The sequence below is a fragment of the Nomascus leucogenys genome, chromosome 6 (genome assembly GCF_006542625.1).
Source record: "Nomascus leucogenys isolate Asia chromosome 6, Asia_NLE_v1, whole genome shotgun sequence".
Lineage (NCBI taxonomy): Eukaryota > Metazoa > Chordata > Mammalia > Primates > Hylobatidae > Nomascus > Nomascus leucogenys.
This window is the reverse complement of record NC_044386.1, coordinates 78,341,099-78,366,193: the sequence shown is the minus strand read 5'-3', so window position 1 is coordinate 78,366,193 and position 25,095 is coordinate 78,341,099. Positions and strand designations below refer to the sequence as shown.

The window sequence follows — 25,095 nt, the reverse complement described above, 5'->3', positions numbered from 1 at the left end:
GTCACCACCAGGCCTGCCTTACAAGAGCTACTGAAGGAAGCACTAAACATGGAAAGGAACAACTGGTACCAGTCACTGCAAAAACATACCAAATTATAAAGACCATCAACACTATGAAGAAACTGCATCAACTAACGGGCAAAATAGCTAGCATCATAATGACAGAATCACATTCACACATAACAATATTAACCTTAAATGTAAACGGGCTAAATGTCCCAATTAAAAGACACAGACTGGCAATTGGATAAAGACTCAAGACCCATCATTGTGCTGTATTCGGGAGACCCATCTCACATGCAAAAACACACATAGGCTCAAAATAAAGGGATGGAGGAATATTTACCAAGCAAATGGAAAGCAAAAACAAAAAAGCAGGTGTTGCAACCCTAGTCTCTGATAAAACAGACTTCAGATGAACAAAGATCAAAAGAGACAATGCATTACATAATAGTAAGGGGATCAATGCAACAAGAAGAGCTAACTATCCTAAATATATACACACCCAATACAGGAGCACCCACATTCATAAATCAAGTTCTTAGAGACCTACAAAGAGACTTAGACTCCCACAAAATAATAGTGGGAGACTTTAGCACCCCACTGTCAACACTAGACAGATCAATGAGACAGAAAATTAACAAGGACATCCAGGACTAGAACTCGGCTCTGGACCAAGCAGACCTAACCGTCATCTACAGAACTCTCCACCACATCAACAGAGTATACATTCTTCTCAGCACCACATCACACTTATTCTAAAATTCACCACATAATTGGAAGTAAAACACTCCTCAGCAAATGCAAAAGAATGGAAATCATAACAGTCTCTCAGACCACAGTGCAATCAAATTAGAACTCAGGATTAAGAAACTACTCAAAACTGCACAACTAAATGGAAACTGAACAACCTGCTCCTGAATAACTACCGGGTAAGTAACAAAATGAAGGCAGAAATAAAGATGTTCTTTGAAACCAATGAGAACAAAGACACAAGGCACCAGAATCTCTGGGACACATTTAAAGCAGTGTGTAGAGGGAAATTTATAGCACTAAATGCCCACCAGTGAAAGCAGGAAAGATCTAAACTCAACACCCTAACATCACAATTAAAAGAACTAGAGAAGCAAGAGCAAACATTCAAAAGCTAGCAGAAGGCAAGAAATAACTAAGATCAGAGCAGAACTGAAGGAGACAGAGACACAAAAAAACCCTTCAAAAAAATCAGTGAATCCAGGAGCTGGTTTTTTGAAAAGATCAACAAAATTGAAAGACCGCTAGCCAGACTAATAAAGAAGAAAAGAGAGAAGAATCAAATAGACACAATAAAAAATGATAAAGGAGATATCACCACCAATCCCACAGAAATACAAACTGCCATCAGAGAATACTATAAACACCTCTACACAAATAAACTAGAAAATCTAGAAGAAATGGATAAATTCCTGGACACATACACGCTCCCAAGACTAAACCAGGAAGAAGTTGAATCCCTGAATAGACCAATAACAAGTTCTGAAATTGAGGCAGTAATTAATAGCCTACCAACCAAAAAAGTCCAGGACCAGACTGATTAACAGCCAAATTCTACCAGAGGTACAAAGAGGAGCTGGTACCATTCCTTCTGAAACTATTCCAATCAACAGAAAAAGAGGGAATCCTCCCTAACTCATTTTATGAGGCCAGCATCATCCTGATGCCAAAACCTGGCAGAGACACAACAAAAAAAGAAAATTTTAGGCCAAAAATCCCTGACGAACATTGATGCAAAAATTCTCAATACAATACTGGCAAACTGAATCCAGCAGCACATCAAAAAACTTATCCACTATTATCAAGTCGGCTTCATCCCTGGGATACAAGGCTGGTTCCACATACACAGATCAATAAACGTAATCCATCACATAAGCAGAACCAATGACAAAAACCACGATTATCTCAATTGTTGCAGAAGAGGCCTTTGACAAAATTCAACACTGCTTCATGCTAAAAACTCTCAATAAACTAGGTATTGATGGAACGTATCTCAAAATAATAAGAGCTATTTATAACAAATCCACAGCCAATATCATACTGAATGGGCAAAAACTGGAAGCATTCCCCTTGAAAACTGGCACAAGACAAGGATGCCTTCTCTCACCATTCTTATTCAACACAGTATTGGAAGTTCTGGCCAGGCCAATCAGACATGAGAAAGAAATAAAGGGTATTCAATTAGGAAAAGAGGAAGTCAAATTGTCTCTGTTTGCAGATGACATGATTGTGTATTTAGAAAACCCCATCATCTCAGCCCCAAATCTCCCTAAGCTGATAAGCAACTTCAGCAAAGTCTCAGGATACAAACTCAATGTGCAAAAATCACTAGCATTCCTATACACCAACAACAGACAGCCAAATTATGAGTGAACTCACATTCACAATGCCTACAAAGAGAATAAAATACCTAGCAATCCAACTTAAAAGGGATGTGAAGGACCTCTTCAAAGAGAACTACAAACCACTGCTCAAGGAAATAAGAGAGGACAGAAACAAATGGAGAAACATTCCATGCTCATGGATAGGAAGAATCAATAGCATGAAAATGGCCATACTACCCAGAGTAATTTATAGATTCAATGCTATCCACATCAAGCTACCATTGACTTTCTTCACACAATTGGAAAAAACTACTTTAAATTTCATATGGAACCAAAAAAGAGCCCGCATAGCCAAGACAATCCTAAGCAAAAAGAACAAAGCTGGAGGCAACACGCTACCTGACTTCAAACTATACTACAAGGCTACAGTAACCAAAACGGCTTGGTACTGGTACCAAAACAGATATATAGACCAATGGAACAGAACAGAGGCCTCAGAAATAACAGCACATATCTACAACCATCCGAACTTTGACAAACCTGACAACAAGCAATGGGGAAACGATTCTCTATTTAATAAATGGTGTTGGGAAAACTGGCTAGCCATATTCAGAAAGCTGAAACTGGATCCTTTCCTTACACCTTATACAAAAATTAACTCAAGATGGATTAAAGACTTAAATGTAAGACCTAAAACCATTAAAGCCCTAGGAGAAAACCTAGGCAATACCATTCAGGACATAGACATGGGCAAGGACTTCATGTCTAAAACACCAAAAGCAATGGCAACAAAGCCACAATTGACAAATGGGATTGAATTAAACTAAAGAGTTTCTGCACGGCAAAAGAAACTACCCATCAGAGTGAACAGGCAGCCTACAGAATGGGAGAAAATTTTTGCCATCTATCCATCTGACACAGGGCTAATATCCAGAGGCCACAAATAACTTAAACAAATTTACAAGAAAAAAAAAAAACCCATCAAAAAGTAGACAAAGGACATGAACAGATACTTCTCAAAAGAAGACATTTATGCAGTCAATAAACATATGAAAAAATGCTGATCATCACTGGTCATTAGAGAAATGCAAATCCAAACCACAATGAGATACCATCTCACACCAGTTAGAATGGCGATCATTAAAATGTCAGGGAACAACAGATGCTGGAGAGGATGTGGAGAAATAGGAACACTTTTACACTGTTGGTGGGAGTGTAAATTAGTTCAACCACTGTGGAAGACAGTGTGGCGATTCCTTAAGGATCTAGAACTAGAAATACCATTTGACCCAGCAATCCCATTACTGGGTATATACCCAAAGAATTATAAATCATTCTACTATAAAGACACATGCACACATATGTTTATTGCGGCACTGTTCACAATAGCAAGGACTTGGAACCAACCCAAATGCCCATCAATGACAGACTGGATAAAGAAAATGTGGCACATATCCACCATGGAATACTATGCAGCCATAAAAAAGGATGAATTCCTTTGCAGGAACATGGATGAAGCTGGAAACCATCATTCTCAGCAAACTAACACAAGAACAGAACACCAAACGCTGCATGTTCTCACTCATAAATGGGAGTTGAACAATGAGAACACATGGACACACAGAGGGGTTTTGGCCTGTCAGGGGGTGGGGGACTAGGGGAGAGATACCATTAGGAGAAATACCTAATGTAGATGACAGGTTGATGGGTGCAGCAAACCACCATGGCACATGTATACTTATGTAACAAACCTGCATGTTCTGCACATGTACCCCAGAACTTCAATTAAAAAAAAAAAAAAGTTCAGTGCCCATTAAAAACCAGCCAAACAAAAAAATACAAAGCCATTTAACCCATAATGTACCTGAAAAAAATGGATCCCAAGCTTCACCTTGAACAGGATGCCACGGGCCCATTTTCTCCAGCTGTGACCCATGGGATGGCTCTCTCTGGTCTCAACCATGCCTTTGAGAGAGGGACCCATTACAAGGGTTGCTCTGGGCCAGGAGTTCCTATGCAGGAATTAGACAGCAGCTGACTAGCTTCTAGAAAGGAAAGTGTCATGGTTATCCTCTCATTTTAAATTTTCATAATAAACTTATTTGTATTCAAGAAGCTTAGGAATAGGTTTAGTGTTCAGAGGCCAAGTTCTAGTTTTTTCCATTTGAGAAAATGATAAAAAGGTTTTGCCCAAGCCATAATGGCAGTAATTTACATGCTATTCATAACAGCTCAAAAAGAAATTAGTCAAAGCAAGCTTTCACTGATTTCTTCAGTACAGAATACACAAATAAATACACATGGGATACCTTAAGAAAAACCAATCACTTTATTTTTCCTCAATATATGTTTAGAAAACTGGTCTGAGAAGAGGTTTCATGAGATAGACCAGAGGACTATGTACAAAATCAAGAGTTCTAAACCAATAAGAAAAAGGGCACGATGAAGCACACATCCCCAGGGGCCACGGCAGCCTAGGACCTTCCCATCAGTGGGGAGGCAAGGTCTTTGATGGCTTTTGAGTTCAGCTGAGGGATCATGCTGATCTTCAGGAGTTTGCTGCTTGCATACTTATTCTTGATGGCCTGCAGAAGTCATTTGTGATTAAGCACATGTCAGGAACCCCCACTGATACCTTATTCCTAGTCTAATTCACAACTATCAAAGGTCCGCAGCTACAAGCATGATCACATTGATGATGCCCAATCGCTGAAGCCAGTGAAAGCTCTGGGCTCATAACATGTGCCTGACCATTTCCTTCCATCCCCATTAATGAATAAAACACAGCTGGTAGCACAGGTGATAGGAACAAATGATTTCAAGGTCCCAGTGGCAGGCTTTCTCTCATAGGCTACCAGAGGGATGGGAGGGGGAGCTGTGTTTACCATACCTAAGTGCCACAGGACGTAACAGGTTCTCCACGCCTGGCAGCAATAACTGACAATAAAAGAGGGTGGCAACTAGTGCTTAACAAATCCCAGACAGTCCTCTCAGGACTGAACACACATTACACTTCCATGAAGCAAATCATGTTGTGAGGACACTTGAGACTCTTCTGAGGTTCAAATACCTTGCTCTTTGCCACCACACACTTGGTGAGCTCTGATGTTTGGTGTCACACAAGCACAGGACAGCACTAAGTCGTCTTTGGCTCCTCCTCATAGGTGGGCCATGCAGAGATAGACACCATGTCCTCAGGATGCCCCCTGAATGGGCGTCTTCCCTCTTAACCATGCTTGCTAATTAGCTGTTTTTCCATCATTGCCTCAAAAGACCCTGGACAAAGGCTCTGAGTAACATCATCTGAATACGCAATACTTCCACACCGCCATCTGAAATGGGCCCTCTCTCTTCCCAATCACATGCAAACCAGCCTTCCCTGCTTGCAAAGTGTCCTCCCCAGGATGCTGGTATAAGCACAGAGTAATTCAATACATTGAGTAACTGACTGGCTGACTGGGATCTGGGCCTAGACATGGCTAGCCTATCGACCTTGTTTCAAATAAAGTTTGCTTTCAGGGTTTATCAGTATGCTCCACACCATACTGTACCGGAAAAATATAAAGGATAAAGGATTTGTGCTAAAACTCCCACGTTATTAATATATTTACATGACAGCACACACACACACCCCACATACACCCAAAACCCAGAACCTAAAGCTTTCCACAGCTTAAGAAAACAATAGTACTTACGATGAATTTAGTTAAGTTTTCGTTTACTTTCACCACATTCTTGGCCATGTGCTGCATGACTTCCAATACTTCATTCTCTGTGTATCCTGTGTAATACTGCTGCTTTAAGTTCTGAAACACAAGAAGCAGACAGACAGACATGACTGAGGGGCAAGAGAAAACCTCTGCTTCTTTAGAAGAACACATCTTGTACATGATGACATTACTTATGTAAAAGCTGTACAAGAATATTCTTACCTTCTGGAAATTCAATCAAAGCCCTGACCACTCTCACAGTACCAGCAACACTAAAGCAGCCGGTAAATGCAAGATGATTCTGGCCCTGAGACCAGACTAAATTAAGACATTGTGAAGCTCTTAGCTAAATCAAGTGCCAAAGGTCCCATAGGATCTTTTAAAGAGCATGCACACATAGGAGTCCTTCAAGTAACAACACTGAAAGGGGATGGAAAAGGAGACACTTAAAACAAAGTGCCCCTTTACAGTGCTGGCCACATCTCACACAACCCTGCATCAAAGCCCTGCCCAGCTGTCTCTTATGAGCTCAAGAGCCCGAACAGCCATACTGTCAGTCAGGGAAAGATGTTCGGAAATAAGAAATAAACTGTGCTACAAGCAACAATCTATCAAATCCAGAAGAACTAGGACTACCTATGATTCTCTTGTTGAATCCTGTGTAGTTAAGCACCAAACAGCAGAGAGAACTTAGACACTACCACACCAAGCCTTGTGACCTAGCCTCCCAAAGAGTAAACTTCAAGCAAAAGAACAGCTGTCAATTGATAATAAGATGTATCACGTAAGAAGATATATAAATTGGCGGGGCACAGTGGCTCATGCCTATAATCCCAGCACTTTCGGAGGCCAAGGCAAGAAGATCGCTTGAGCTTAAGAGTTTCAGACCAGCTTGGGTAACATTGGGAGACCCTATCTCTATGAAAAATGAAAAATTAGCCAGGCATGGTGGTGTACACCTATAGTCCCAGTTACTTGAGGAGCTGAGGAGGAAGGACTGCTTGAGCCCAGAAGTTTGAAGTGTAATGAGCCATATTAACGCCATTGCACTCCAGCCTGGGCAACACAGTGAGACCCTGTCTCAAAAAAAAAAAAAAGGAAAAGGCCAGGCACGGTGGCTCACGCCTGTAATCCCAACACTTTGGGACGCCGAGGTGGGAGGATCACCTGAGGTCAGGAGTTTGAGACCAGCCTGACCAACATGGTGAAACCCCATCTCTACTAAAAATACAAAAATTACCCGGGCATGGTGGTGTGCGCCTCAGGCAGGAGAATCGCTGGAACCCAGGAGGCAGAGGCTGCAGTGAGCTGAGATCACACCACTGCACTCCAGTCTGGTGACAGAGAAAGACTCAGTCTCAAAAAAAAAAAAAGGTATGTCAACTGACTTTAAGAGTTCTGTGACAAAAATTCTAAAAGTGAAAGTACTTTTTTTTCATATGCATGGTATAATTGGCAAAATATACCACAATTTAATTTCTTTTTTTCTTTGAAGACCGGGTCTCAACTCTGTTGCCCAGGCTGGAGTGCAGTGGCACTATCAGAGCTCACTGCAGCCTTGACACCCCAGGCTCAAGTGATCCTCCCACCTCAACCTCCCTAGTAGCTGAAATTATAGTTGTGCGCCACCATGCCTGGGTAATTTCTTTTTTTTTTTTTTTTTTTTTTTTTTGAGACAGAGTCTCGTTCTGTCGCCCAGGCTGGAGTGCAGTGGCACAATCTCTGCTCACTGCAACCTCTACCTTCCGGGTTTAGGCAATTCTCGTGTCTCAGCCTCCCGAGTAGCTGAGACTACAGGCATGTGCCACCACGCCCAGCTAATTTTTGTATTTTTAGTAGAGACAGAGTTTTACCATGTTGGGTAGGCTGGTCTCAAACTCCTGGCCTCAAGTGATCCACCCGCCTCAACCTTCCAAAGTGCTGGGATTACAGGCATGAGCCACTGCGTCCAGCCAGTTTCTCTATTTTTTGTGGAGGCAAGGTTTCACCATGTTGCCCAGGCTGGTCTCAAACTGCTGGGCTCAAGCAATCTGTCTGCCTCAGCCTCCAAAAGTGCTGAGACTACAGGTGTGAGCCACTGTGCCCAGTCTACACAATTTAATCCTAAAATACTTTGAAGGGAAGAAAGAGGAAACAAGAGTAAAAATTGAAATAATGCACAATTTCTAGCATTTTGAAATAAATTCTCAGAAAACTGGGAGAGCGAAGCACATTTAAGAGTAAGGTGACTAAAAATTAGCCATGGTACCATGTACCAGTGACATTTTTGCCTCAAGTGTTTCATTTATTTCAAAAAATTCCAAATCTACAGAAAAACTGAAAGAATTACCCTCTTATATATCCTTCACGTAGATTGATCAATCATGAACATGTGCCACATTTCCCTCCTCTCCCTGTGTATACTCACACAAAATTTTTGCTATGCCATTTGAAAGCAATTTGCAGATATCACAGCACATCCCTGCTAAATGTTTCAGAAGCATATTCTAAAAACCACATTTTCGTACCTATCCATAACACCATTCTCACGTAAGAAACACTGTCATCAGTGACTTTTTTTTTAAGCATCGAGGCAGTTCCTTTTAAAATGTCTCACATTCTGGATTTGCACATTTCCTCATGATTTAATTCCTGTCGAACATTTTGGGCATGAATAGGTGATAATGTATGCATCTTACTGCACAACACGGCACGGCAACTCAGGTCGTCTGCCAATGGTAATGCTGAGCTTAATCCCTGGGTGAAGGTGGAAACCACCAGACCACTTCCTCATAGATGTGCAGTTTTGCTACAGAATTAACAAGCATCTATGGGATGATAATTTGAGACTACATGAATCTTGTTTCCCAAAATTATTCCACCTAATGATTTTTGCATTCATTGATGTACCTTGCTTGAATAAATTATTACATTACAGGTTAAAAATTAGTGGTTTCTAATTCTATCATTCTACTTTAATGAACTGGTATTCTGATTTTTAAAAATGAACCCCTCTTTTATTTTTTGTATCATTATGGACCCAGGAATCCTTTTTTTATACACTATAATCTATTACTGTCATTATTGTTTTTAATGCTCTAATTCAGTCAGCCAGAGTCCTTTCAAGCCAGTTCCTATGTCCCTCCTTCCCTTCCTATTTTATTGTGGCGCAATCATAGGTCACTGCAGCCTCAAACTCCTGGGCTCAAGGGATCCTCCTGCCTCAGCCTCCTGAGTAGCTGGGACTATAGGCACATGCTGCCATGACCAGCTGTCCTATGTCCTTTTGATGTGACCTCATTGATCTTTGAGAATTTGTGTGCTATCTGGCACAAATTGTTCTAGGCTCACCTTGTACTTCCCCTGCCATAGCCCTGAAATCAGCAATTTCACTAAAGAGCCCTAGTTGCCAGTAGATAATGGTATTTAGTATCCAAGATGTGGGCACTAAATATGCTCACTACTACTGAGTTGTCACTGTTTCTGAGACTCTTTATTATGAATTTGCTGTTATTTCCAAAACATAATAGGGGTTTTCCTTTGTTTTTGTTTTGCTATTTCCTACGTGAGGACTACCTTTTGTTTTTAACTGTTAGTATTTTCTCTCTTAGGCCAGGTACAGTGGCTCACGTCTGTAATCCCAGCACTTTGGGAGGCCAAGGCAAGAAGATCACTTGAGCCCAGGAGTTCGAGACCAGCCTGGGCAACATAGGGAGAGCCAATCTCTACAAAAAAACTTTAAAATTAGCCAGGCATGATGGCGTGTGGCTGGGTCCCAGTTACTCAGGAGGCTGAAGTGGGAGGATCACTTGAGCCCAGGCAATTGAGGCTGCAGTAAGCTGTGATAGCAGCACTGCACTCCAGCCTGGATGACAAAGAAAGACCCTGTATAATAAAAAATTAATTAATAATTTAAAAAACTCTTCCTATAGTGAAAATTTTAGTTCTTGATAACATGAATAAATTTGTTTTATCCTACAATACACATAAAATAGTTCCAAAATTATAATAACAGATTACTATTAACAATGAACCTACTAAGTAAACTTGATGTTACCACTTTACTCCTTTACTTTGTCATACTTTAAATCCCACTAAGGATGTACAGTCAGAATGCTGTGTTCAGGTTACAGATTTTTTTTTTTTTTTTTTTCGGAGACAGGGTTTTGCTCTGTTGCCCAGGTTAGAGTGCAGTGGCAGGATTATAGCTACTTCAGCCTTGAACTCCTGGGCTCAAGCAATCCTCCTGCCTCAGCCTCCTGAGTAACTAGGACTACAGGTGTGTGCCACTATACCCAACTAATTTTTTAATTTTTTGTAGAGATGGGTGTCTTGCTATGCTACCCAGGCTGGGCTCAAACTCCTGCGCTCAAGCAACAAGTACTTAAATTAATTCTTTCCTCTGTGTTCTGTTACCAATTTCACATGTAGTTACATTGTTTATTTCCACTTAATTACAATTTAAAGTTTGCATAAAATATTTACATTGTTCAAAAGTAAAAAAAGTTACACTGTATTATGAAGTCAATAAAAGGTTACAGTCAGAAGTCCTCTCATCCTCAACCTCCACCCTATTCCCACAGAACCCCATAGTTTCTACTTTCGTTGTTTCTGGTTTATTCCTCCTATACCAAAAAATTAACAAATATATAAATATATATACATACACACACACACTTTCTTGCATAACATGTAAACTACAATATACATCGTTTAGGTGAACAGCTCCACCACGTTGCCCTGGTGACCTTGCCTATATCCATATAGGCCACACAGGCCAAGGCTTGAACCACAGCTGATCTGTCCTGGCAAAATGCTTTGTGATCCTCCTGGAAAAGGAGGAGATGGCAGGTGTGGGCAGAGCTGCCGCCCAGCCATCTCCCACTCACCTCCCTATCTCTCCTGGGAGGCTGTCACGAGACAGCTTCTTCTTTTTTATTTTTTTTGGAGACAGAGTCTCGCTCTATCCCCCAGGCTGGAGTGCAGTGGCATGATCTCGGCTCAATGCAACTTTTATCTCCCGGGTTCAAGTGATTCTTATGCCTAGGCGTCCTGAGTAGCTTGGATTACAGGCAGCTGCCATCATGCCTGGCTAATTTTTGTATTTTTAGTAGAGATGGGGGTTTTGCCATGTTGGCCAGGCTGGTCTCAAACTCCTGACCTCAGGTGATCTGCCCACCTTGGCCTCCCAAAGTGCTGGGATTACAGGCATGGCACCCGGCCAAGACAGCTTCATATCCCCTAGGTTCTGATGAGGTTTTCTACTGTGCTGCTCTCAGGGTATAGCTGCAGACTAGAAGATTGCTTAGCAGTGGTCTAGAACTGGCTTCTCCACAACAGTGTACCTGTGGCTTGCATTGCAGCCATCCAGCTCCATTTGTTTCCACATTATCCTTTTTGCCACGTGAAACAAAGACCCAGGGAGATGCCATCCTTGGCTACTCTTCTGAATCTACAAGTGGCTCATTCTATTCTTACTGGCTAAATCAGTCAGGCCTTGGCCTTCCTTTGTCTTGTGTGCTTGACAACTTGCTTGTTTCACTTAACATAGTATCTAAGAAATTATACATATCAGTTCTTAGTGGCCCTCCTCATTCTGTACAACTCTATACTGCATACATGCACCTTGGTATATATAGTCAACTCACTTCTATTTGAACTGTTCCAAGTAGCTTGCTTTCTTTCTTTCCCAAGAGGGGTCTCTCTATGTTCACCAGGCTAAACTTGAACTCCTGGGCCTAGGCTCAAATGATCCTCCTCCCTCGGCCTCCCGAGTAGTTAGAACTACAAGCACAAGCCCCTATGCCCCTCTCCAAGTAGCTTTCCTTTAGGCATTTGGACTTTAAACAATTGCTTCAGGCCAGGCACAGTGGTTCACACCTGAAATCCTAGCACTTTGGGAGGCCAAGGTGGGCAGACTGCTTGAGCCGAGTTCGAGGCTAGCCTAGACAACATGGCAAAACCCTGTCTCCACAAAAAAATTTACAAAAATTAGCGAGGCATGGTCATGCGTGCCTGTAGTCACTGCTACTCGGGAGGCTGAGGTAGGAGGATTACTTGAGCCTGGGAGGTCAAGGCTGCAGTGGGCTGTGATGGCACCACCACATTCCAGCCTATGCAACAGATTGAGACCCTGTCTCAAAAACAAAACAAAACCAATTGCTTCAAGGATAGCGTTGTAAAAATGCTAAGGCCTTTCATATTATGAAGGACTAAAATGTGGCCTAATTAATTTCTTCTTAAATCCACCACTCACCCATTTTCCTTGTCCTAGAACCTTCTGAGACAAGCAGGAAGCAGCTGCTGCTACCTTAGAAGGATGATAATGCACCATATCATAGTCGATGAGAGTCAGCTCCATCAAATATTTGGCTAAAGTGTGCTGTTCAACATCAACCTAAGAAAGAACAGCAAGGGACAGTAAGAATCACAACTGTAATTACTGTCTTGCAAAATTCTGCATGAAGGCCTAGGAACTCCAATTCACTTAACTCACTTATCCTTCTCAAGAATTACTCTATTCCACACTATGTTGTAAACACAGATCATGAGGCCTTTTCTCTTAAGAACTGATGAGGTAAGCATTAAGACTTATCTAAAGGATGCGTCCTATAAATAAGCTTTCCTTTAATTAGGTCAAGGTTTCTGGGATGAGACACCAAGCAAAACTAGTCTCTTACAGAGTTGGAGGCACTTACCTCCCCAGCTTTTGATGCTCGCCTTAAGAAGTGTAGTGGCAAGGGTCGACCCAACTCAAATTTCAATTCTTTCAAAATTAGAGTTTCCATTTCTCGGATTTGGGAACTGGTATAAGCATTGTCTGTGATGTAAACAAAGTCTTCAATATTTGGAGAAAACATCTCCTCATACTTGGAAGCCAAGAGCAGAGCAGTAATCCCAACTAATTGAAGCTTCTTCCGGGAAACTGGCTGAACCTAATGGAAAATTAGTGTATCAAAAGTCACACCTAACAAGAAGAGTGAAGCTTTGGGTGGGAGAAGGGGAAAGGAAACCAAGTCCTGGAAAAGTGCACATTGTGTTTGCTCATAAGGGCACAGGAGACCTGACTGTCTACCACTGATCACGACAGCTATCTGTAATTGAGCACTGTGTGCTAGGCACAGCGCTAAGATTCTAACATATTATTATCTCATCCAATCCTCATAAAAATTCTAGGAAGGACATATTTTATTCCTCAATTACAAATAGGTGTCCTGAGAACAGATTCAGATACCACGCCAAGATCATTCAATTGCCAAGAAGGGAAGAATCCAAGCCTGAATACCAAGCTCCTAGTCACTCTTCCCACAACCTCATGCTGACTTGAGTATCTGTGGCAGCCCTGACCTGACACACTAAGCACGGTCTGAATAGAGATAAGGCCAAAGAAAAAAGTGAGAATTTAATGGATGGCTCATTTCCTCAATCCTTACCAAAAGCATACCCATTATTCAGCTTAGAAAATCTTTCACTAATGCTTTGGAGTCAGGGAGACTCTCAGGCTAGGATAAAGTGTTTCCCTTAATTGCTTTTTTTTTTTTTCTCCAAAACTGGGACTTTGTACTTTTCTTGCTTCAATTCTCATTATTAAAAATCTACCACAGCTGGGCACAGTGGCTCATGCCTATAATCCCAACATTTTGGGAGGCCGAGGTGGGCGGATCACTTGAGCTAAGGAGTTCGAGACCAGCCTGAGCAACGTGGCAAAACCCCATCTCTATAAAAAAATCAAAAACTTAGCTGGGCATGGTAGCATATGCCTGTAGTCCCAGCTACTTGGGAAGCTGTGGCAGAAGGATTGATTGAACCCAGGAAGTTGAGGCTACAGTGAGCCCAGATTGGGTCACTGCACTCCAGCGTGGGCAACAACAGAATAAAACCCTGTCTCAAAAAAATAAAAAATAAAGAAACCTACCTAAAATACTGTTGTGCTTTCCTGCCCAAAGAGGAATGCATACTACCTGGGATTTTGTAGTATCTCAGGGCCATTACATTGTTTGGACAGAATTTGTGCCTGACCTAAACCCCTATCCTGAATATTGACTTTAAATAAATAAAACCTTATCGCAGGGCTATTGTTTGGTAGATAACACACTGGCAATTTATATCTGCTGTCTCTTCTAACAGGTCAGGGGCTGTGCATTACCCACTCATAAATATGCTGAAGATTATTTTTGCCTCTTATTTTCTTATATTACTCTTTATTACACCACATTCTCAGTCCACTCCACACACAACCCCTGCTCCTTTAAAAAAAACAAATACTGCCACCTTCTTCTTCTACAGTGATTCAATGACATAGTTGGCTGGAAACGTGGAGGTTTTCCAGCCAAACTCATCGTTTTTCAGATGAGGAAACTTAAAACTTAACACCAAAGAGCACCAAACTATGGAAATTGTGCAAGCAGGCCCAGAAAACCAGCATCCAAAGGCACTACAGGCTTCAGATGGACTTTCAGCCCAACTGATAGTATATGTCCTCTGATGAAGGATTGTGGCAATGCAATATTTCCCCCAAGTACTTTTTAGCTGGCTGGCCTTACAGAAATGCCCAATATTGGTCAGCATCATTAAAGGCTTGACACACTTGGATTACTTCCCTTTTTAGTCCCTAAAGTTCTTTGACTTCTCACAGTTTGATTTTTGGTCTTTTTTTCAGAAGTACCCACTTTCGTTTTCTATCCCCCAAGCATAAATGCAATGTTCAATGAGCCACTGGCATGAAGTCCCTGAAGCCACACCTACCTGTAAAAATCGATCCATAATGGCAACGCACATGTACAGAGTCTCCTGCAGAAGCCTAAACTTGGAGTGGACTTGCACCAGCCAATCCACTAGGATGGCACGCATGCGTCCATTTATATCTCTTCCATCTAAGAAATGTGGGTTTACGGACTGCAAAACCTGTGGGTAGAATCAAAAGTTTAAAAAGCTGACCTTGCTTCCTTCCCAGCTGTGTGGTAAATTCCACATTGCTTATACAACCAAAACACAAAGGCCCACCTACCTCCAGCTGCCTGAGATACTGATAGATATCCTTAACGTAGTCACTGCAGAGCTGAGGGTTCTCCCAATCTTCGTTATCAATGTCCTCGATTTTGCAGAGCAAGGCATCAGAAAAAGCTTGGCAGAGATTCTCTTCCTTCATGGAGACATCCTCAGGTGTGGGAGAAGGACCCTACAGCAACAAATTAAGGCACATGTAGGAGCAGCCTTAACCACAAATACATGCAGAACCAACTGGCTTAAATATCAATATCATACACACATCTGAAATATGTTAAAGACAAAACAAATTTCATACCAAGAGGTGAATAATTCAAGATATAGTATGTGAAGTTCTTCAAGAGACACTTCTCTGTTTAAAACTCTCTAATTTCACTCAAACTGAAAACTTAAGTCCTCCCAATGGCCTATAGACCTTATATAATCTGGCCCTCCCCAATTCCCTCGCTGACCCATCTCCTGCTTCTCTGCCTTGACTGCTTCACTCAAGCCAGGTTCTTCTTACCCAGAATGCTTGCCCCTATGTCCATATGGGTAATTCCCTTACTTTCTTCAAGTTTTGCTTAAATATTACATTCTCAATGGGGTCTATTCTAACTCCTATTTAAAATTATCAGGCCATGCACGGTGGCTCACGCCTGTAATTCTAGCACTTTGGGAGGCCAAGGCAGGTGGATGGCTTGAGCCCAGGAGTTCAAGACCAGCCTGGCCAACATGGCAAAACCCCATCTCTACTTTAAAAATACAAAAACTAGCTGGGCGTGATGGTGCGGCCCTGTAGTCCCAGCTACTCAGGAGGCTGAGGTAGAGGTTGCAATGAGCCAAGATCATGCCACTGCACTCCAGCCTGGGCTGGACGGAACAAGACTCCGCCTCAAAATCAACCAAATAAACAAAAAACAAAATTATCACCTGCCTCCAATTCCTGTCCTCCCACCCTACCCATATGTCTCATCTCATAAAACCTATACTTCTAAAATTCTATAGTTTATATAGTATGTGTATTATTCTGTGTTTTTTCTCATAAAACCTATACTTCTAAAATTCTATAGTTTATATAGTATGTGTATTATTTTCTGTCTACCTCTGCCAGAATGTAAGCTCTAAAAGCTTATGTTTATTTAATTGGTTTTGCCTACTAAGGTACCTCAAACATCTATATAATCCCTGATACGTAGTAGGTGCTCAATAAATGAAAGAAACTTGACCACCTGGGTTCAAAGATTACTGGAGCTGATCCTTCTACTTTAGTAGCAGCCTCTTCTGCAGTATAATGTTTTCTTCTCTTTAACTTATTCTAAATTGAAAAATTGGCAACTAAAAAGGAGAAAAGCATATTGCAGTCTATAAATAAAATAGGAGAAGGGAACGAAGACTGAGCAAGTTCACAACTCAGTATTTCACTCTCCTATGCTGACTGGGTAATTATTTATAAAAATTACGCAAATTAAAAATCTATAAAGTAGTTAAAACAAGTATTTATTAATGAAAGATAAATAAATCATTGCTCTTTTCAATTTTTTTTTTTTTTTTGAGATGGAGTCTCGCTCTGTTGCCCAGGCTGGAGTGCAGTGGCATGACCTTGGCTCACTGCAAGCTCCACCTCCTGGGTTCACGCCATTCTCCTGCCTCAGTTTATGGAGTAGCTGGGACTACAGGCGCCCGCCACCACACTTGCCTAATTTTTTGTATTTTTAGTAGAGATGGGGTTTCACCGTGTTAGCCAGGATGGTCTCAATCTCCTGACCTTGTGATCCGCCCACCTCGGCCTCCCAAAGTGCTGGGATTACAGGCATGAGCCACCGCACCCAGCCAAATCATTGCTTTAAAAAAAAAAGTACTTCTCCAAGTAAAACCTAACAAGACACTCAGCTATACGAATATATATTAAGGTAATAAAATATTTTTTAAAAAGAGGAGGTGGCCAGGCCTGGTGGCTCACGCCTGTAATCCCAGCACTTTGGGAGGCCAAGGTGGCGGATCACGAGGTCAGAAGTTTGAAATCAGCCTACAACATGGTGAAACCCCGTCTCTACTAAAAATACAAAAATTAGCTGGGCCTGTGGTGTCACACACCTGTAATCCCAGCTACTCAGGAGGCTGAGGCAGGAGAATCGTTTGAACCTGGGAGGCAGAGGTTGCAGTGAGCCGAAATCACGCCACTGCATTCCAGCCTGGGTGACAGAGCCAGACTCTGTCTCAAAAAAAAAAAAAAAAAAAAGACAATTCTAATTTACAGTAAAGCTCAATGATTATCATTTCCAGTCTTCGAGGATGCATCAATAACAACAATTAAAAAAAAAAGAGCAGTTTAAAACATGTCCTCCCCTCTTAAATCAAAGGTCTTAAACTGAGGAAGGACCAGGTGAGCAAGAGCTATGCAGGCATGCATGCCATTTATTCAAGAATTTGAGAACCCAGGGCAAGTGCGGTGGCTCACACCTGTAATCCCAGCATTTTGGAAGGCTGAGGCAGGTGGATTGCTTCAGCTCAGGAGTTCAAGGCCAGCTTGGGAAACATGGCAAAACCTCGCCTCTACAAAAAATACAAAAATTAGCCAGGCGTGGTGGCGCACACTTTTTGTCCCAGCTACTTGGAAGCTGAAATGGGAGAATCACCTGAGCCCAGGAGATCAAAACTGCAGTGAGCTGTGATTATGCCACTGTACGCCTGGAGACAGAGCGAGACTCTGTCAAAAAAAAAAAAAAAAGAAAGAAAGAAAAGAAAAGGATAGAATAGAATTTGGGAACCTGGAAACCTCAAGGAGCTAGAACAAATGAGTAGAGGTACCCAGGGTACCAGAGACGGTAAGACCTTAAGGAAGATGAACAGGCAAAAGGAAACCAAAGACAATCAAGGCAATTCTGGGAACTGCAAACTGATTTGAGATGTCAGCAGGATAGCCTGTGAGGTATGAGAAGATGAGCTGAAAAGCTGAACAAGAGCCAAGCTAAGAAGCTTTGATTTTATGCAAATGTTAAGGTGAAAAACCGAAGGAGTTTAGCAAGTGACTAGAATCACATTTGCATTGTAATAAGCATATGCAGCTTCAGTTGAAGGTTAACTTTTTCAAGGATAAGCATTATCACCCACCCCTGGAAGGGCAGTCAATAACAAAAATTCTGGTTTAAGGAGACAGAGGTTATCATGTGCTATCATACCACTTTAGAATATTTTTCTGGCTCCTATTCAGAAGTGCAACTGAGTTTAGCCATATCCAAAAGCCACCAGGGGCTGGGTGTGGTGGCTCACATCTGTGATCCCAGCACTTTGGGAGCCCAAGGTGGGAGGATTGCTTGTGCACAGGAGTTTGAGTCCAACCTGGGCAACATAGTGAGATCCTGTCCATCAGTCAAGCAGTCAACAACAAAAGCCACTAGGATAAGACAAAGATTCTTGCCCTGGCCCTTAATATAGAATTCCTTGAAAGCATTCATTTTGAACTCCAACATAATTTAATTACTGTAAGACCCTTTCTAAGATCCTACTCATCTGGTCAGGTAATCTGTTCTAGCTATGACTCCTCAGTACCTCTCATAAGCATGCATCTCTCTTTGTGACAGATAAAGCCATGCTTTTACTCCTATGTCCTCCAACTTAACTGGGAGCTCCTCTAGACAGAATCGATGGTTTATTTAACTTGTTTCCCCAGTGTCCAGCAAACATGGGACTAGTAGAAAGCCTTCCATGTCCTTTCAAACTACTGTGTTTACCAAAGCCTCATTAATCAGCAAAAAACACCATTTTCTCCAAAACCTGCAGGATAATAAGCTTCTATGACTACCTGTAAAGGGCTGGAACTCTTCCAAGGTCTCAGCCAGGGCACTTTGTGATTCAGTTGTGTCAACTGCTACAAAGAAAGAAACCTGCCCTCTAGTTTTGCAAAAAGGATACTATAAATTTGGTTAGAAGACTGGGTACATCTCCTAACATGGACACATGGCTTATGTTATCATCTTTCCAGGAAAATTGCTAGAAACCTGTGCACTCAAGTGGCATTTCCACACCTCCAGGGAATGGCTCTAAAGAACAGTGCTAACCCTGCAGATAGAGCACGTGACAAAGTAAAAGCCAGAAAGCTGACCAGAGACAGGCAGGTAGAGGGACTCACCTGCCAGAAGGTGGGGCTCTACCTAAATCGTGGACTTAGAGATTCCTTCACTACTGTCTTTCTCAGAGGGAAATACATTTGAATTGGAAATAACTGTTGTTCATTAATTCCTGATAACTTCTAAATCTACAACATGTCACTGTATGTTTCAACCCTGGAATTGATTTTTATAAGAACTGAGCTACAGGTCCATAATGCTTTATCTCAAACAGTGGCCTCAATTTTGCCAGGAAGCAAGAGAAAAAGGAGTCAGCCAAGGAGTAAAGGAAACACAAAAAGGGTGAAGTTATGGAGGTCACAGGAGGAAACTATTTTTCCCTTTGTTTCTTTTGTAACATATTTGTGGTCTTTGCTTTAATGAAAAAAAAAAAAAAAGCCTTCTTTTCTTCTTCTCTAACTTGCAGTAATATGTACCCATGGTAAAAGTTTGAAGTTTTAAGGAAGAAAATGAAAGTTAATCTTAAGTCCAACATAATACTCAAAAATAACTACCATCAATATTCTGCATACAATGTACATTTTAAAAGCAAATCTGGGGTTGCACTGTTTATATATTGTTATAATCTGATTTTTCCACTTAATGTTACAAGCATTTTGATGCCTTTAAATATTCTACTAAAACATGATATTTATGGCTGCATAGTATTTCCTTAAATGGATTTAACTAGGGTATTTCTCTACTCTACAACAGACACTCATCACAGCACTATTTAAAAGTACTTGATTATCCCTCTGATCATTTTCTTGGATAAAAAACAAAGCTACTGGGTATGGAGAATAACCATTTGAACTATACTACCACCAGGCACGGTGGCTCACACCTGTAATCCCAGCACTTTGGGAGGCGGAGGCATGTGGATCACCTGAGGTCAAGAGTTCGAGACCAGCCTGGCCAACATAGTGAAACCGTCTTTACTAAAAAAATCAGCTGGGCGTGGTAGCATGCACCTGTAATCCCAGCTACTCCAGAGGCTGAGACAGGAGAATCGCTTGAACCCAGGAGGCGGAGGTTGCAGTGAGCAGAGATCGAGCCACTGCATTGCAGCCTGGGCGACAGAGCAAGACTCCGTCCCCCCAAAAAATATATATATACTGCCAAATCGCCCTCCTGCGATGTGGGAGGAACCACATTCAAACCATTACACATGTAAAACACTACACAACTGCTAAGAGATCAAGGTCTGAAAATCAGCCTTTGGGTTTGGCTTTCAGGAGGTCACTATTATAGAAACCTTCTAGGGAAGGCTTTTTAAATGAAGTCCCATCTCAACTATTTGTTCTAAGCTTTAGTTCTCATAAAGAGCAAAGAGCTTTCAACCATCATCTCTGTGGAGAAAGCTGACAAATCTGGTCCTTGCCTTCAGGTGTTGCTGCCACATTTCCAACTGCATTTCCAGGCAGATGTCCCTCGGTTACCTCAACAAATCGGAAGCCAAACAGGATACCTTTACCAAAGCTACCGCCCTCTCCTGACTTTCCTACTTTTTGTTCATTTATTGCATAAATGGTTTATTTAATATCCAAGTGGATAAGGATACCACTCCTGCAATGCAAGCCATGTGTCCAAAGTATTCTTTCCTAAATACAAGATGACGTCCCTGAAAGACATTCTGAGACATCCTAACACATTTGATGTTGTTTCTTCATACCCAGTATTGATACTGGTGTATGGGTAGGCGCTTAGGGAAGATCTGGGCTAGCTCCAGACCCTCATCAGCTCTTGCTTGGACAAGTGCAATACCTCCTAACTTAACCTCCCTACACTGTTTTCATCATTTCGGTACTCCTCAAAACTTTGTTTCCTCAAGTCTAATGGGATAAAAATCCAAATTCCAAGACCTTCAAATCCAACTGCAACCTTCTTCCCAGCCTCTGGTTCCTCACACAAGCCACCTGACTCAGTTAAGTCTTTCAGACTCCTTAACAAAAGGACATGATTATAGGTCCATATCCGCTTTGGTACCTTGATCTTTGTTGCTACTTTGTTCTCCAAAAAGGTGCCCTTTCCTATAAGCTATCAGCTTCTCTCTACCCCTAAAAATCTCACTCATTCCACAAATTTTCTGAACCATTCTGTCCTTTATTTGGGTATTAAGGTAATTAACTTTACTATTCAGGGTCGTAATATTTTTTTTTTTCAGAGACAAGGTCTTGCTCCGTTGTCCAGGCTAGAGTGCAGTGGCACAATTATAGCACATTACAGCCTTGAATTCCTGGCCTCAGGCGATCCTCCTGCCTCAGCCTCTCAAAGTGCTGAGATTACAGGCATAAGCCACCATGCCCAGCTTCATGGTCATAATGTTAAGTTAAAAGGTGTATATACTCATTTCCTACATTATTGCTTCAAAGCAGAGCTCCAGCTATGAATGTTCATTAAAAGGTACAGCAATGATAAAGGCACCCTTGTAGTCTGGCTAAAAACAGGCTACCTCATTAAATATGTTTGTAAATTCAGAACTTCCTACCTTTGGAGCCAACATTTCCATCTGTACTGGTTTGACAGAAGCAGTAGGTTTCACTTGTTTGTTGACATTTGTTGTTTTGGTGGGTTGAACTGTTACTTTGGCGTTCTGAGCTTTCTATAAGGAAAAAGAAACACTGATAGGGCAAGACAGCCAGCGTTGTGGGACTCAGTACTATACAGAATCAGCCTCTGTATTCACATTCAGTCTTCATCATTGTTACCTTAGCTACTTGTGCTGCTCTTGTTGTAACTCTATTTCCAATTTCTTCTAAAACAGTTCGCCTAATAGTCACATGACTCTTAACTTTAGAATTAACTCCTGTGTCAATATTCTCCAAATCACTGGACACCTGAAAAAAAAAAAAAAAGTAATGAAACCTTGAAAGAATTTGAAATACTTTGCTAATGTTAGATACTCAAATTTAGAATTGCTTTGGGAAAGGACAATACGTCAAGATCTATTTGCAAGATGGAAAAGGTACATTTCAGGAAGTCTAAAAATGCTATTTGTGGTTAATAACATCACTCTAAATTAGGCAAATCACCCATCTACTTTATCTGTAATAAAGATCCTCCCACTAAACTTGCAAAGCTATTCTGAGTACTCAAGTGGGCCTGTAAGAGAACTTCAAAGCTTATTAGTATTTAATGATTATTTCTCATATAGTACCCATATCACTTGTTAGAGATCCCTGCAAGTTAAAGGCATATACTTAAAAACCTTCCTTTACAGAGCTTGGTAAAAAGTAAATTAAGATGAAAAATAATAAAGCTATAATATTAATAGTTAATAATAGGTCTGGTTGTTTAAAAACCAGATGTTTAAAACCTAAACTAGCTTTGATTCTTATGCCATTTTACAAATAAGAAATGCTCCTGTATGCATGATCTTTTAGAACTACAGCTTTTTTTTTTTTTCTGAGACGGAGTCTCGCTCTTTCGCCCAGGCTGGACTGCAGTGGCACTATCTCGGCTCACTGCAAGCTCCGCCTCCCGGGTTCACGCCATTCTCCTGCCTCAGCCTCCCGAGTAGCTTGGAGTACAGGCGCCCGCCACTGCGCCCGGCTAATTTTTTGTATTTTTAGTAGAGACGCGGTTTCACCGTGTTAGCCAGGATGGTCTCGATCTCCTGACATCGTGATCCACCCGCCTCAGCCTCCCAAAGTGCTGGGATTACAGGCGTGAGCCACCGCGCCCGGCCAGAACTACAGCTTTTTAAAATGAGGTTGCCATAGAATGGATTTTCTCTTATATTAAGGATATTTAGAATGGAAGTAGTTTTCTTGGATAATATAGTTTTAGCTCCCAAACTCAGGGAAGGTTGGAATTGTATGAAATAAAAATTGTCAGTTGACCTTAACCTGCTTTAGACATAATGTGCTTGGAAATAAAACTTGCTAGGAAAAGCAACTCATACCAAAAAAGCTCATTATAGAAGTGATAAACATTTCATTAAAAAAGAAAAACGCAAAAAACCAGCACGTCCTATCCCTGAGAGTTCAGGGTCCTGACTCTAATAAAACTCCCAACAAGGGGTTTGAGTGGATCTACCAGGCAGAGAGAGGGGCCAGGGAAACTCAAGCCTTTCCTGAACAGAAAGTTTTTGACTATTAAATAACGTTATACAATACACTATTATAAAAAATTACTTGTCAGTTGGACTTAGATCCACAAAAGGATATTAATTAAATGATGAATGTATTCAATCTATTAGGATTCTCAAAAGTCACACTTCAATTTCGTCCAGCAGCAACTGCCAATCTGAAAAAGTGTTTGAAAATGTAATGCTTATGGGTAGAAGCCTGGTAATGTAACTAAATTTAAATTCATCTGGATAGGAAAATTGGCAGCTTTTATCAAACCTTATAGCCAAGATGATGGAACTCAGGTGTGTCAGGGCCTACTAGCTTTCAGCAAGGGAAAAAAGTAGGTCCCGGTACAATTCAAGCCCACAGGAAAAATACCCAAAACACCGTAACACTCTGATCTCTGCAAGGATGAAATAAGTGAATTTGGACCCTTTTCTCTCAGTCTGCCACATTGGTCCAAATTATATTCAAAAATCTCTATTACATTTGAGTAAAGAAATTAATTTTTTAAGGGGACAAACCCATTTATTAGTGAACGTAGCATGGAAGACTTAGCGTGCAGAAATAAATGGGAAACTCATACAAAAAGAAACGTGAACAATCTGAAAAACAGCCTGGCGGTTGCCTGATGAAACACGCAGCACACTTTACTGCCTACAGAACCCTTCCAGTCCTCCTCCCAGCCCCTACCACAGATCCCTTAGTTGGCAAGGAGTTGTAAGAAAGGGGGAGGGAAATCCCAGGAACGTGGAAGTAGATAACTCTCTTGCAATGAAGAGCACTCGGGGATCGCTCGCTGAGTACTAGGCCTAGTGCTCTGGGGGCTTACTTGACAGGTGCCATCTCGGAAGCGCTTTCCTACACTTCTCCCACCCCGGGGCAGGGACGGGTTAGGGGAGGGCGGAATCCAGACGAGGAAAGGCCGGCCGGAGAGGACCGGCCGCAGGGCCAGGGACGCGGGCGAAGCGGGGAGCGCCGGAGAAGAGAAAAGCAGCCCCGGCTAGGACGGAGAAGCTCGGAGCAGATGAGAGAAGCGACAGGGGAGCTGTGGGGCCGACGGACTCCCCTCTGAGAGCGGTCCCCGGGCACACTCACCGTCGGGCGTCGGAGGAGCGCCATGAGGGACGGGGAAGGCAAGAGTGCCAGCCCGGCCCAGGGAGGGACGCGGACTGAAAAGGGAGGACACTAGCGTACGAGGCGCCGTTAGGACTACTCTCTGGGCCCGCAGCGCTGGGGATCTTCGACGCTGTAGCCTTGTTCCAGGATTCAAATACCGCGTCGCTTGCGCCCCATTGGGCGGCCCTGCGCACGGCACGCTCTTCTCATTGGCCAACACAAGACGCACTCTCGCACTCTCATTGGCTGAATTTTCTTAGACACGTTTGATTGTCACAACAGCCGATTGGGGTGTTTTTCCTGCCTACGGTCTTTAAAAAAAAAAAAAAAAAAATCCCAGTCTCTGAGACAAACGAAAAGTAACTGTCTCATTGGGAAAGCAGACGTAGGACGCCTCTGAATTTTGACAAGGCATCTACGAATTTCTCTCGACGTTTGTACTGGGTGGGCGGAAGTTCGTTGGTCTTTATTCCTCTTCTGGCGTGTTGGGGTTTAGGTTGTGTTGGCCTGGGTGCAGGAACCGGCCCCTCCGGGTTGCTCAGGGATGCAGTGTGTTAGGTGGTTGAGATGCAAAAGTGTGCTTAAAAAAAAAAAAATAGAATAATGGCGTTTACTCAAAGACCCAAATTGTCAAGTAAGGCAAAAAAAAAAGATAAAAGAGATTTGTGTGACTGGTGATTCATGTAAGTTATCCATTGTATTCCCAACACCTAGTACATCGTTTGTCGTATATGGTTGGTGCTCAATAAATATTCGTCTAATA

The 25,095-nt window shown here is 41.9% G+C and overlaps 1 protein-coding gene across 1 annotated transcript; it reads right to left on the bottom strand.

Moving 5' to 3' along the window:
* Nucleotides 1–4,663: 4,663 nt before the first annotated feature.
* Nucleotides 4,664–24,483, bottom strand: CCNB2 (cyclin B2). The gene is made up of 9 exons (XM_003267044.4): nucleotides 24,312–24,483; nucleotides 21,849–21,977; nucleotides 21,629–21,742; nucleotides 15,054–15,224; nucleotides 14,792–14,950; nucleotides 12,745–12,981; nucleotides 12,303–12,443; nucleotides 6,053–6,163; nucleotides 4,664–4,942 (listed from the first exon to the last, which is right to left on the bottom strand). The coding sequence occupies exons 1-9, from the start codon at nucleotides 24,333–24,335 to the stop codon at nucleotides 4,832–4,834; spliced, it is 1,197 nt and encodes a 398-aa protein (XP_003267092.2). The 5' UTR covers nucleotides 24,336–24,483; the 3' UTR covers nucleotides 4,664–4,831.
* Between the last annotated feature and the right edge of the window lie 612 nt (nucleotides 24,484–25,095).

What these genes read in the sequence shown, in the direction of transcription:
- CCNB2 (XM_003267044.4), bottom strand. Translation starts at nt 24,335, where the DNA reads ATGGCGCTCCTCCGACGCCCGACG. An exon ending in TGGAAATGTTGGCTCCAAAG is followed by an intron (nt 15,225 to 21,628) that starts GTAGGAAGTTCT and finishes TTGTTGCTGTAG; the next exon opens with GGTCCTTCTCCCACACCTGA. An exon ending in GAGCATCAAAAGCTGGGGAG is followed by an intron (nt 12,444 to 12,744) that starts GTAAGTGCCTCC and finishes GTTCTTTCTTAG; the next exon opens with GTTGATGTTGAACAGCACAC.